Genomic DNA, 14,328 nt, shown 5'->3' on the forward strand with positions numbered 1-14,328 from the left:
GCACGCCTTTCAGCTCAGTGGTCGAGCGCTGGCTTTGAAGCCACAGGTCGGTGGTTCAAATCCACCCGGGCGCAGCCCTCTCATACCATGAGTAGTCCGTTCTCGGACTGACGTACGGGCATCGCCCTTGTAGCTCAATGGTAGAGCTCCGGCCTGTCAAGCCAAAGGCCAGTGGTTCGATCCCCGTGCGGGACACCACTTTCGCTGTTACAGCGCATCCACATTTGGATCATGCTCATCGAGCAAGTTGTTTCAAAACAACTATGCGTCTATCGAGACGCTTGTGCCTGAACCTTGTTCAGCACAACACGAAGCACCTGCTTCCTTCGGGACCATGTCCCTAACACTACGAGGTCTCTCCACCTCCTGCTCCCGCTGCGAGCACCGCTCATACGTACGAGCTGGCTGCTGCAGCCACTGGTCAGAGCCTGAGCTCAACTACTGACCTCATCGCTCCCCACTCTAGTGGGAGGCGCCCAGCGCCTGGCGACGCTGTCGCACGCCATGGTGGCGCTTCGGCACATGATGTGCCCGGTCGTAAGCGTCAACGACGTCAGGGCAATCTTGCCGGAGGATAACCTCAAACTCCCATGAGTTCTGTGAGTGAGGGTAACCCCTCCACTTCACTAAGTACTGGGTACGACCCTGGCGTCTACGCCACGCCACAAGGCGTTCCACGTGAAAGTGGAGCTCACCATGCTCATCGAGCAGAGCAGGAGGAGGCCTTGCCTCAGCTGGGCTCTCGCGGGGAGAGTCAGCACTTGCCGGAACGGCGTCTGCGTCCATACGACGCCGGCGTCCACGACGCGAACGTTCACCGCCCATCGGTCGATCTCGAAGAGATGATCCACCTTGTGGATAGGTTAGAGCCACCACTGTTGACTCACAACCAGGTCTCGGACCTTGAGCGTCCAGCTGCTCGGCTGAACGTTCAGCTTGCCTTGCTCCTGCATCTCGAGCACTTCGCTCCGCGACCTGTGGCTCTGCCACATGCTGTTGATCCGCCATCTGTGGATCCACCACTTGCTGTCGTTCAGCCTCCCGTGGCTCTACCACCTGCTGCCCTGCAGCTGTCCGTGGCCCAGCCACCGTTGGTGCCAACGCCTCCGCGCTCACCTGAGCAGGGTCTTGGTATGGCTTAAGCAAGCCGACATAGAAGACCGGATGCGTGCGCATCTTCTTCGGAAGGTTGAGCGTATACGCTAGGCCCTTCCTGGCCACGACCTTGAACGGTCCTATGAACCGAGGTCTTAACTTCGTCTTGAAGACTGCAGACACTGCATGAGTAGGTAGGTTTTTAGCGTTTAATAAAACTTGGTCCCCGACCTCAAACCTCTCAACATTGCTTCTGCCCTTGGCATCTGCATGTTCCTTCTGCGTGTCTTGGCTTTCAGCCATAGCGTCGCGTACTTGACGCATTACGCTTAGTCTCAAAGAGACAAAGTCATTGACTTGCTTGCGAACCGCAACAGGGCTGACATCAGCTAGCCGCTCGGCTATCCCTCCCCCACCAAGCCCTGAGCCACTGCGTGGCGGCGTCAGTGGGACGCGAGGGTTAACCAAGCCGTTCACATAGAACGGAGTGTAGCCTGTCGAGGCGTGCACTGCATTATTTAATGCGAACTCGACGAGTGGGAGCATCTGGCTCCAGCGTTTTGGCGCCTCAGCGCATACGCTTCGGAGGATATCCTCCACAACGCGATTCACGCGTTCTGTTTGACCATCGGTCTGCGGATGGTCCGCTGTGGACATGTCCAAACGAGTGCCAAGCACTCTGAAGAGGGACGTCCAGAACTTCGCGGTGAAGCGCGGGTCTCGATCCGAGACAATTGCCTCAGGCAAGCCATGTTGGCGAAAGACTCGGTCTAAAAACAGCAAAGCTGTACCTTCACCATCTATGGTGTCCGGCACCGCCGCTAAATGAGCCATCTTGCTCAATCGGTCTACAAAGACCACAATACCCGTGTTTCCTGCCTTGTCCTTGGGAAGGCCAAACACAAAGTCCATACTCATGGACTGCCAACATCCCTTGGGGACAGGCAAACTCGCCAATGGCGCTGCCGTGCTCGGCGCGGACTTCGTCCGTTGACACGTCTCACACGTGCGTACATAGGTGTTAACCCACTTATACATCTTGGGCCACCAGTACATCGAGCTCACCGAGCCATAGGTCTTCTCCCGACCTAAGTGCCCGCCCACGGGCGTATCATGAACCTCATAGAGGATTCGATACTTTAGATCCTCATCATGAGGAACGACTACACGAGGGTTATCCTCAGAGTCGGTGCTGTAGTACAGCAGGCCGCCATCGAGCGAGTATCGATGCAGCCTCGCGCGTAAGCGCCCAGACAATTCCTTGTCAGAGTCTTTAAACTCTTCGCTCCCAAGAGCCCGTAGCAGCGCTACGCACATGTCGTCTTGTGCATACGCTCCGCGTATCAAGTCAGGCACTGACGACGTCACTGTCGTGCCATGAGCTAACTCGTAGTCCGGCCTGCGCGAGAGCGCATCGGCCACTACACTAAGCCGCCCCGGCTTGTACTTCACTTCGAAGTTATACTCGGCAAAGAAGGAAAGCCATCTTGCCATTCTCTGAGAGAGATGAGGCGACTGTGTCGCAGTGCGTAACGACGCATGATCAGTAAAGATCACAAAAGGCTTAGAGCCCAGCAGGTGTACCCTGAATTTGACTAGAGCATACTTCATTGCAAGTAGCTCTTTGTCATGAACTGGATAGTTCTTCTCTGCAGCTTTGAGCTGGCGAGACTCAAACGCGATCACGCGTTCACGCCCTTCGGCGTCGGCTTGTAGTAAAGCACAACCGATTGCAAAATCGGAGGCGTCACAGACGACGCTAAACGGACTATCCGGGTCCGGTAGCGCAAGGATCGGAGCCTGGAGAAGGATCTCCTTCACAGCCTCAAAGGCTCCGTCGTGCTCGACGTTCCAGCACCATGGTGCGTCCTTCTTAAGGAGATCTGATAATGGCCGAGCCATCTCCGCGTAGTTTGCGCTGTACTTGTGCAAGTAATTGGCTAAGCCTAGCCACTTGCGTAAGTCTTTTTGGTTCTTGGGAACCGGCCAGTCCACGATGGCCTTGACTTTGGCAGGATCTGCCCGTAAGCCACGCTTCCCAATGAAGCACCCGAGGAAAGGTATCTCCTCCGCGCCAAAGACGCACTTATCCAAGTTGGCATACAACTTATTAGTGCGCATGCACTCGAGCACCGCTCGCAAGTGGTCAATGTGGTTTTCCACTTCTGACTTTCCGTGCTCGGCACGACTATGGACGAATATATCGTCAAAGTACGTTTGAGCGTACGCCCGGTGGGGCCTAAACAGCTGCGTCACAAGACGATTGAACGTTGCTGGTGCGTTCGACAGCCCCTGGGGCATCACCAGCCACTCCCAGAGCATACCGCTCGGAGTACTCACCGCTGTCAGCGGAATGTCGCTCGCTCTCATGAGCAATTGGTAGTAGCCATCGACCAAGTCGAGCGCGCTGTACAGCGTACAGCCTACCATGTTGTTCTGCAGAACATCCTTGCGAGGAATCGGCGTTTGCGCCGGGATAGTGGCCGCATTTAGCTTGTTAAAAGCATGAACAATGCGCCACTTGCCGTTCGGCTTTCTGACACAGAACGTGGGTGTCGAGTGCGGAGACTTACTCTCACGCACCATCCCTGCCTCGTGCTTCGCACGGAAGAATGCGTCAATGACGTCACACTGCTCTCTCGGCAAAGGCCATTGCCTTGTTACGCAGTATTTGGTTCCAGGAACCAGGTCAATCTCATGACACACGCCTCGATCCGGAGGCAGGCCCGTCGGTGGGTCTTTTGAGACAACGTCTCCATACTCCTTCACCACCGGGTAGAAGGGATCCGAAGGATCTTTGAGGATCGCCGATCCACTTCTTGCGCTCAGCGCCTTCTTGGTGTCCTCTAGGACCGCGTCGTCCACGACGGATGAGGAGTTCAACTCCTCCTCAGGTCCCAGCAAGACCACCTCGGCTAGCTCGCCTGCCTTTAAGGCTTCGCCGAACTCGGCAATGGACATCTCGTCCAGCTCTAGCAGAGCATCTGCAGCGGGCAGAGTATCAAGGCTGATATCGCCTTCTACCTCCCCCGTCACTCCGTTCACGAGTGTATACAGCTGTTCACAGCAATCACGTGGAGCATCACCGCTCGTCACGTTGGACACATCGTCCGACGTCGAAGACGTCACAGACGCCCTGCGTCTTCTTCTCCTCTCCCTCCGCGACCGAGCCCGGCCGGATGAGGGCGGTGTGGCGACATCTCCGTCACCACCACCGGGTGCAGCAGCACCATCACTCCTCGAAGAGGATACAGTGTCTCGCAAGACACTCGGCTGAAAGCCAAGAGGTTCTTGACCTTCACACAGTGAACTAGGTGTCACTTCACCTGCATCTCCTGGGCCATGCCCATGATGCCTCGACTCGCAGTCGACCGCGACCCTCGGGTCACGCAGCGGTAGGTCATCGACCAGATTCATACCACTCAGTGGATTACGCGCCACTCCGCGCTCGTCCTCACCAGGATCCAGCAGTTGGTCATTGACCTGACCTGCACCGCTCCGCGGATAACGTGCCGCACCACGTACGCCCTCAGGGCAAACAGCAACCTCGTTGCTAACAATTTCGGACATACCAATGTCCAGCACTACGGCCGCCTCGGCCTCGTGCTCGCGCCAAAAGCGCTTCTGCTTCCTAGCAGAGGTGGGTTCATGACTCACCAAAGCTCCACTAGGAGCAGGGTGCGACGCACCCAGCGTTTTCGACTTCCAGTCGATCCATGGCTCATGACGTTCCAGCCATGCCATGCCAAGGATGAGGTCATACCTCGCATCCAGGTCTAAGACCAAACAGCGTTCCACGCTATCGAAGCTCTCAAACTTCACTCCAAGGTCGACAGAGACCTTCGACACAGTCACCAGTGTCCCCGTCGCGAGACGGACAGAGATCGTATCTCTCGTTGGCACTTCCAGTGCCTCAGCATACAGCTGACTCCCTTCCAGGGTGGAGCGACGGGCGTAGTTGCCCGAGGCTCCCGAGTCAATCAAGACTCTCCATGGCTTTGCAAAGCCCTTCACGTTCGCTTGAACGACCAGCAAGCCCGGCTTGCACACACTCTTCTCGTAAGAGAGCTCAGCTCTCTTCGGGGCTGAGCCCCGTTGTCCTCTACCTCTTCGAGGCACAACAGAACTCAGTTCTTCCCCAGTAGGCCGCCCCGCGCCTACTGGAAGTTGCCGTTTCCCGGCGATGACCCGGAGGGTTGGCTCGCCGGAGCCTCGCGCTTCTTGCGCAGAGGGCAATAGGCCCTCAAGTGCTTAGTGCTATTGCACACAATGCATCGGCGGATGCGGGCGCGCTGCTCCGCAGCAAGAAGCTCCGCTTCTTCATCTTCAGCATAGCTGAGGTCCATCGGCTCTGGACCGCTCGAAGAGCTTGCGCTACCAGCGCTCCAACCAGGTCGCGCCGACCTGAAGTTGTGCTCGGCATTCAATGCCACATCCACCGCCTCTTCAAAAGAGTTAGGGTGTACACGGAACACTTCCGTTCGAGCTGCGCTCACACGAAGTCCCTCCATGAACACGGTCACGCTGACCAGTTCCGGAAGAGGGTCCGCCGCCATTCCGGCGATAAGAGTTCTCAACTCTTGGACATAGTCCAATAAATCCTTCTTACCCTGGCGGGTAGCAAGGAACTTTGACCGGATACGGTACGCCTGATTAGGCGGCGCGAACACGCGCGAAAGCTGTTGCTTCAGCTGATCCCAAGTGGGAAATGCAGCGTCAACAGACGTGCCGCACGTTAGTGCCCATTCGCGAGCGCGACCTCCAAGCCTGGAGACAGCCAGCGCCACGCGCTGATGCTCAGACTGGAGCAGGGCCGATCCCATGGCCATCTCGACCTCACGGGTCCAGAGAAGGAGATTCTCTCCATCCTTCCCCTCGAAGGTTTTTACGCTCACCATGAGCGGTTTCAGTCTCATAGACTCTTCACGCGTCATCGACGCCGCCGCCGTTGCGGCGCTCATCTTCTCTTGGACATGCTCCAAGAGCGCGTTCTCGTAGCGGGAGAACGATTCCAGCCTGGCAGTGACCGCCTCTGGACCTTGCGATGCAAGATGAGCCACGCCCTCCGGGCCAAGCAAGGACATAAGCTTATTAAGCGCGTCCTGCTGCGCCGGGGGCAAATTCGCGAACACGGGGTGTTCCATCCTCGCAGAGGATATAGTCAACCGACTCAGGAGCGGGATTGACTACGAGTGCTACCAAGTGCAGCGGGGCTGCCGTAGCTTTAGCGTCAGAGGAAGACGTTCGACTCAAAGAGTCACTAATACTAAGTTCCTTATCCAAAGGACACTTACAGCCCAAGACCAGGGCTCAAAGTTAACACCTTAACTTTTATGCTTCAAAACCAGAAGTGATTTATTTACTATTATTGCGGCCAAGCCGCCTAGGGGTAAATGTATCTCTTTAACTATCTAGCATAGTTAAACCTAATCAAATGCATAACGTGTGGCTTTCAGCCAACGTACTGAGAGACCTTGTTAACTCTCCAACTTATGTACTGAGAGTTTGTTAACTCGCCGGGTACTTCGTACCCCTGTGTGTTCCACACCATGTAACCCCGTTACATCAAGCCACAAGCAAGCGGCCGCGTCAGGAGACACGGACCCAAGGATGCTCAGCACAGGTATGCGATTACTATAGTTTTGGTTTGTAGCGAAATAAACCCAATCTGGCATAATCGGGCTCAGTTGGGATGAATCGTGCATCACCGGTGTAAGCTCAGCCACTAACCGTGTCTGTTTGCATTAACTTTGTTACTATTATTTCAGCTGAATGTATGCGTTCAAGAGATTAACAAAGCTGAACACACGTTTGTGCTCAAAGTGACGAAGTGCCGGCTCGAGCACAATCACTCACTGAACGAGTATGCATTCAAGAGTCATCCTTCCAACCGGATTGCTCTCGATGACAGTGCCTTACGGACGGTGAATGAGCTTCGAAAGGCTGGAGCAAAGAAGACCAGTATTCTGAAGTTTATCAGAGACAATTCAGATAGTAATCCAAAGCCACAGGATGTTCACAACCTCGTGAGCAAGCTGAAAGCTCGTGAAAACAGAAACGGCCCAAGTTCGAGCGCAAAACGATTGAAGAAGTGGATGGCCGAGTTTGGAGATAATGTCGGGAATGTGGGTCGTATATTCGTAGACGATGTCGGGGAAAAGGTATGTGTATTTAGTGAATCAAATACATTATATTCATAACATCTAACATGTTCTTTGTATTAGAAAATTGCAACATGTATTACATTACAGACTAAACACATGCGATCGGTCTACAAACAATTTCCGGAAGTTCTTCTCATTGACGCGACGCACGGAACAAACCGTTCAAAGTATAAAGTTTTTTCTTTTATGGCTCACGATACCTTTGGAAAAGGCCAATTTGTGCAGCACGCGTTACTACAGAACGAGCGATGGCCGACATTACTGACGGCGCTTGAAGAATTTAAGAGTAACAATCCGGCTTGGACAAAACTACGCTGCGTGTTGATCGACAAGGACTTCACGGAACTATCGGTACTGAAGACTGCTTTCCCTGACGTCACTACCCTGCTCTGCCAATTTCACGTCTTAAAGTATTTGCGGGAGGAAATCGCGTCAGCAGACTACGGTTGTAACACGTGGGAAAAGGATCAGCTACGAGGTCTGATGAACCTGCTTGTATATGCGAAGACCGAGAAAGAGTATATGAAGCACTTTCGGTACATGTTGCACGTGTGCGGAATGGGGCGCCCCCGATCTGGGCAATTGACTTCAGATCCAGTTGGGCAGAATCTGGCACCAGTTGGGCAGAATCTGGCACCAGTTGGGCAGAATATTGTGGCGGTCGGGCAGAATGTGGCGACAGAAGCGCGGAATCATACCACATCCGAGTCTGAGCGCTGTGAAACTACGAACACAATAGTGGAACCGTTTGAATCCGTCCGACACCCTTTTGTCGCCTATTTCATTAAGAATTGGGACAAATGTCGCGAGCTGTGGTGTGCACACAAGCGCCAAAACACCGTGACGCTTGGTAATAACACCAACAACAGGTTGGAGGCCTCGTGGAAGCAGTTGAAGGAGTGGGTAAACTCTTTTATGGCAGTGGACGAATGCATAGCGTCGATTATGTATTACCAGAGTCTTCAAGAGCGACGATTTATGGATGAGGTGTACAAGAAGGTTAATGTCCAGCATGTTGGTTACGATCGCGAAATGACGTTGGTTGCAAACCTCGTCAGTGAACATGCATGCGAGTTAATACACGATCATGTATATGCTGTTAGCTTTTGAGATATTTGCCGGTGCTGAAAACCTATATCTGCTAAGTCGGAAGGAGCTACAGTATTTGCGCTATCGGTACCTGTGCATGTGCATTTAATGTAACTAGTTTTTCAATGATTTGGTCTTTTGTTAGTGTGTTTGATGCGTTGACTACCTCCAGGTTATTCCCCCTGCACTTTGTCTAGAGAGTAAGATGCTGACCGTCTTGCGGGGTTCAGTTTCAAAGCCAACACACTGCCATCCGGTTATACGTATACTCCGAAGACACGTCAACTGATGACACGTCCGGCTCTTCCTGAGTCTGGCATATTCGGGCATGCTAATCGGTTGTATTCTGGTGTAATTGTACTGTCTCTTGTTACCCAGTCTGGCTAAATAACGAGTGCCTTTTTCAATTCAGTTTTTGCCTTGGACTCAGATCTGATTTAGATTGCTGGCTTCAATGTCCCAATTGAATTATCGTAGGCAACATCGAGATCTTTGCGATGGATAGTTACGTCTTCGTCTACGGCACACTCAAGCGCGGACTCATCAACTACGAGCGATACCTGCACCCAGCAGAGCTCGCAGGCAAGGCTGAGTTCGTAGGAACGGGCCTGACGGCCTGTGCTGAGTTCCACCTTGTGCTCAACCCGGATCGCTCTGTGCCGTGTCTGTACCGCGCACACGCTGAGGGTTACCAAGTACCTGGAGAAATATACCGCGTGGATGCTGATGCACTAGCAGCACTGGATATTTTGGAGGCTGTCAAGGACAAGTTCTATCTGCGCGAAGAGATTCCCGTGAACATCGTGGAGGGGGAACTCAAGCATCAGACGGTCACTTGCCAAGCGTACATCATGCCTACCCGAGAGGACCTACTCAAGCTCGAGCGTATCCCCAACTACACGCCGCTCATGCACAAGGCGTACCGCTCGCGCACTGAGACACCAAACCTCGAGATCCTCAAGTGTCTGTACGGGGAGGAAGTGACGGACGCAGTGCAAAGCAAGTTAAATGAGGGAATGGAGTTTGATGGAGCCTGGAAGGCTGTCGTGGGAGCGTAGAACAGTAGGAAGTGTAGGAAGAAGCAGGTAACTTCGTTTGCAAGACAGTTAATTTCTTTGCTGGTCTTTACACCGAGACGACAATAACCGTGACGTCGTCGCAGCTACCGAACTCCCGAGCCTCCTTGACGATGGCGTGGGCAGCGGATTCAGCGGACTGTCTAGCGCCAAGCTCCTTGACTGCGTGTGCCATAGTGCGGTTGTTATTGAGCACTGTCCAGACGCCGTCTGTAGCTATGACCAAAATGCTGCGACCAATGAGCAGCTCACTTTGTCGGATCTCAGGCGTAGCGATGACCCAGTTCTTCATATTGGGGCCCTTCAAGTCGATATCACCGATGGTCCGAAAGGGTTCCAATACGCCTGCAATACGCTTGTTCTGGATGTAAGCTCCACTGTTTAGCGCTCGCATTCTCTCCTTCACATTGGCTGCGCAATGATCGTCTGACAGTGCCAACGTCTTACCCGTAGACGATGGCGCTTTCCCCTTCGCTTTCTTTGAAGGCTCCGGTGATTCCTGAATGATAGCGCGACAGTCGCCGATATTGAGCACGATCTTCTGCGCGGTGTCGGTGTTCGGGTCAATATACAGCAATACGGCCAGCAGACACGCGCCACTCATGTCCGTTTTCCTCATGGCCATAGCGCAAAACTTGCGGTCCAGCTCCTCCATCGCTTCGGCGAGCTTAGCATGGTCAAAACCGTCGTCGTACACTTCGTCCAGTGTCTTGAACAGCTCCTCGACCAGGTAATCGCCGGCCCACGAGCCGCCATGGCCGTCCACGACTGCAAACAAGTGGAACCGCTCATTGCTTGCAACCACACATCGGTCCTCATTGGCGTGGCCTTGAGAGCCTTCTACAGACAGGGACGCCACGTCCAGCAGTCGGATGGGGTTCTTCTCGTTTCCTGAGCTCGCACATCTCGCAGCTATTTGCTCGCTCTGGTTCTCGTCACTCGCGTCGTCCCCTAAGCTGAACACCTCGTTCTCGCCACTCGCGTCGTCCCCTAAGCTGAACACCTCGTTCTCGCCAGCTATCATCTCTGCAATGTCATCCATACCGCTCTCAGCACGCACCTTGGTGAGCGCGCGCTGCAAACGCGGCGCTCCGGTCGCTGCAACGTCCATCGCGAGAGGGAATGGCGTATTGTAGGCGACATTGAACATTGGGGAGAGGCATAAGTGGTCTACATTTAGGAAAACCTATATCGACATTTAGATATAGGGTGCAATCATGCGTTTTAGCTTTCGATTTTGTGCCAATTCCCAGCCGTTTTGGAGCTACAGTCGTTTAAAAATGCCCTCTCAGAACACTGTCATTTTCGGGGGAAAGGCGCGCCAAATCCACAGATATGATTGGTCTAGAATTAAAATCATATGTCAAGAAGGAAGATGACACATCGCCCGGTCGCAGATTGCCCTTGTCGATTTAACATTCAATTCTGCCAGACGCTTCTCCGTACGGAACACAACATGGCAGCGAGTTCTAGATGACCCCATATTTGCAGACGGCTCGTTTCCAGTGAATTTTCGGTGCAATCGTGCAACTTTCCTGGCTATTGTATCCCGTATCGAGCAGAGATGGCCGAGCGTACGCCCAGCCCCTCGCCATAACGCACATTTTCCTATTAGAGATCGAGTGGCGGTGGCCTTTTATTATGTCACTCACGGCGGCAGTGCATACGCGGCTGGACATATTGTTGGCGCTGGCAAAACGCAAGCACTACTTTTTATTCGCCAAGTTGTTCATGTGGTGACATCGTTTTCGTCAGAGACTATTCGATTACCGTTTACGGACGACGAGATAGCGGAGGTGATACAAGGGTTGTAAGATATGCTTGGTTACGCAGCCCTTTTTATTAGCAAAAAACTCGACGAGCACTGACCAGTAGCTCGGATACTTTACCGCGTTTTCCAAGTTTCCCGTAGTAGCCTCGTCGGCGCGGATCTGGCCGAACCACGCCTTCATAGCATTGAATTTGTTACGTAGCTGATCTACAACGGCCTTGGTTTCATGCTGCTTGTTAAAACGACGAGCCACACGGCTCCACAGTACAGTCAGTTGCGCTCTGCTCTTGTGTTTGTTAAATTGATCACCGTACGCAATCAAAGGAGGTGGAGGAGAGTACGCAGACGAGAATCAGTCCACACCAAGCGAGGTGCCTTCTCAGTAAGAGCCTTGCCAAGAGGGTCAGCCGCAAAGTCTTCTTCTGGAGAGGGGGGATTGCCTCCATGAGCACCGTGTCCTCCTTCCATCGCGAATCGTTGAATGTGAGCTCAATTTACCGGTACATACCGATTTTGACATTAAATAAACAGGTATTTTACCTCGACCTAGATCCGCTGCAATGCTCTTTTATAAAGCTCTTTTTGTACGCCGACCTCCCCCTAAATGTGCCGAGACCGCCCAAAATAAAATGATACTTACGAATCTAAGTACGAATCGCGATTTAGACCCTTGTTCAAGTGGAGAACGCGTTCTGAAAAGGAATATAGCCTGGGATTCTATTGGCTGAAAATTAAACGGTACAATGTACCACTTAAGAAATTGACGTGATGAACCACTTGTTCTGGGAACTTCTCAAGCAGGTGTTCTGCCCTCAGCACATTTGTGCCATGGACGACGTCACGGCCGCCATTCTAGCAGTAGTAGTAGCTGCAAGCGTGAGCGCTGTCATTGCCACGGCAGATAAGCGCGGTTTACGACGGCCACCCAAAGCCCCCAGGACGTTTAACACTCGAGCATTCGAGACAGCTCATCGCACCCCGGGAACAGGGTGGTTCCACGACAAGTTTCGGTGTGACAAGAAGTCTTTCCTACGTATCTACCGGTTAGTGCACGCAGCGTGGGGCCGTGAGCCCGTCCCCAACACCAAGCCCCCGTCATTAAGCGCGTGGCGCTCACGATACTCTACCTGGCCAAGGGTGGCACCATGGACCAGGCTGCAACGGCGCTGGGCATCTCCAGGCCTCGTGGTGTAGTCTACATTAACGATGCTCTGGACGTGCTCAGCGCCATGGCGAAATCTATTATCTCCATGCCGCCAGCAGAGGAGCTAAAAGCTGTTTAAGATGGCTTCTACGCTACGGCCGGGTTTCTTGACACCATTGGCGCCGTCGACGGTACTCTCGTCCGTATTGCGCGCCCACACGACTTTGAAGGCTGGTACTGTCGCAAGAATTTCCCTGCAAAGTAAATGTGCAAGCTATCGTAGACCACCGTGGTCTGTTCCGGTCCATTTCCATTCGATCGGGGTCAAACAATGACCAATCGCTCTGTAATGGATCGGGGCTGAAAAAAAGATAAGGTTCAGGCATTTTATTGTCAACAATAAATCTAATTTTGATTGATGCATTTGTAGGATTTCTAGCTACGTGCCCCCTGGAAAGCATTTGCTGGCGGATGCCGGCTACAAGATCTGGGGTCATATGTTGACCCCGTTTCCGGAGGCAGACGCTATGCAAGATCCTCGAAAGAGGCGATACAATAAGGCTCATTCCAGGACTCGAATCGTCGTAGAGTGCACCCTCGGGCGTTAAAAAAAGCGCTTCCGCGTATTGCTGGGCAAACTGGAGCAGAAGACGTCAGGTCAAAACGCAATGATATAGCAGACATTTTGATGCGTTGTAGTTAGCTCGCTCGTTATATTTGTTAGTAGTTAATCACAAATACAACGAGCAACTCCACATTTTACTGGCGCTGCGCTAGTAGCTCACGAAGAAGATGCAACTGCATCTCCTGGAACTTGCACTTCTCTTTCTGTTGCCTCCATTTCACCTTGCAAAGCTGTGACGAGCTGGGCAACGGGAGCCGGTTTCTGCTTGGAGACTTCTTCTGTTGCTTGGGTCCCATCAATTTCCATGCCCTCGTCATCATCCTCGTCAATAGCAGAGCTCAGCAAAACGTCGCCGCTAATGCCTACTCGTCCTCGAAAAGCATCGTTCAAAATGGCCCAAATACCTTCGTCCATTTCGCTAATGCGAGCAGCATTTCCTGTCCTCTTTTGCTCTCTTCTCCTTACGATAGACACACCTTAGTTTTCTATACTTGAGCGATACCTGCATGCAAATAATAATTGTAATTAATGGTAGTGAATAAACGCAAGTCCAATCAATGCAATAAACTCACCTGGTCGCGGTTGAGTACCATACCAAGCTCTTGGGAGAGAACGCTGGCAAAGTACTGCCATGCTAGCGCCGTTTTGGTTCTGGTGTCGGCACTCTCGAGCCGGCGCTTGACGTCCCCATCAGAGAAGCGCAGTCGACGCAGCTCGCCAACCATCTTGTTGGTCCACTTGACGCGCTTGACCTGGCTCTTGGCTTCTTCCGTTGCTTTGCCATTTTGCCTTAGTCTTACGCTTTGTCGCTGCAGGAGCTGCAGCCGCAGTTGATTCTGGAGTATCCACGACAGTTGAGGGCGAGCTGTTGACTGCAGGTGAGTGTAAACAGCTTGGCTGTGGTAACACCAAGATGTTTGGCGTCCTTGTTGAGGCAGCTGACTCAGTGCCTAAGAAGGGCGGGGGCAGCTCTCCAGTGCACATGCCAAGACTGGCGAGGAGACTCGGGTGCCCTTCGTGGGCTGGCAGGTCTGGTGGCATCGGATGAAAACTGCTTGTGACCAGTCAGACGAGGCTAACTGAAGTTTGGACTTGGACAGCTCGTGGCACACCGTGCCGAGCTGTTGGCTCCCCTCTAGTCAAGCTTGTTTTAACCCTAATCTATTCTCAACCAGGAATGCATTCTCCACCTGAACAAGGGCCTTAAGCACTCTAAACGAAAGCGGGGTGTCTCCTTTATCTCTTGAGCCCTGATAAGCTACAGAATGCTTAAAACGGAGGAAGTTGTGGTCGCTCAAAAATATTATCTTCATTTAGGGGCCCTCGAAATGACGATACATTTAGGAGTGTTGTGAGCTCAATAT

General features: G+C 52.9%; 1 protein-coding gene across 1 annotated transcript; it reads right to left on the bottom strand.

Annotated features, from left to right (window-relative positions):
* Positions 1-9,687: 9,687 nt before the first annotated feature.
* On the bottom strand, positions 9,688-11,663 carry PITG_18902 (uncharacterized protein; the record flags this gene model as incomplete). The annotated part of the gene is made up of 5 exons (XM_002997133.1): positions 9,688-9,710; positions 9,743-10,594; positions 11,077-11,113; positions 11,314-11,424; positions 11,559-11,663. The coding sequence occupies 5 exons, from the start codon at positions 11,661-11,663 to the stop codon at positions 9,688-9,690; spliced, it is 1,128 nt and encodes a 375-aa protein (XP_002997179.1).
* Positions 11,664-14,328: the final 2,665 nt, after the last annotated feature.

Source organism: Phytophthora infestans, genomic scaffold (assembly GCF_000142945.1).
Source record: "Phytophthora infestans T30-4 supercont1.86 genomic scaffold, whole genome shotgun sequence".
NCBI lineage: Eukaryota > Oomycota > Peronosporomycetes > Peronosporales > Peronosporaceae > Phytophthora > Phytophthora infestans.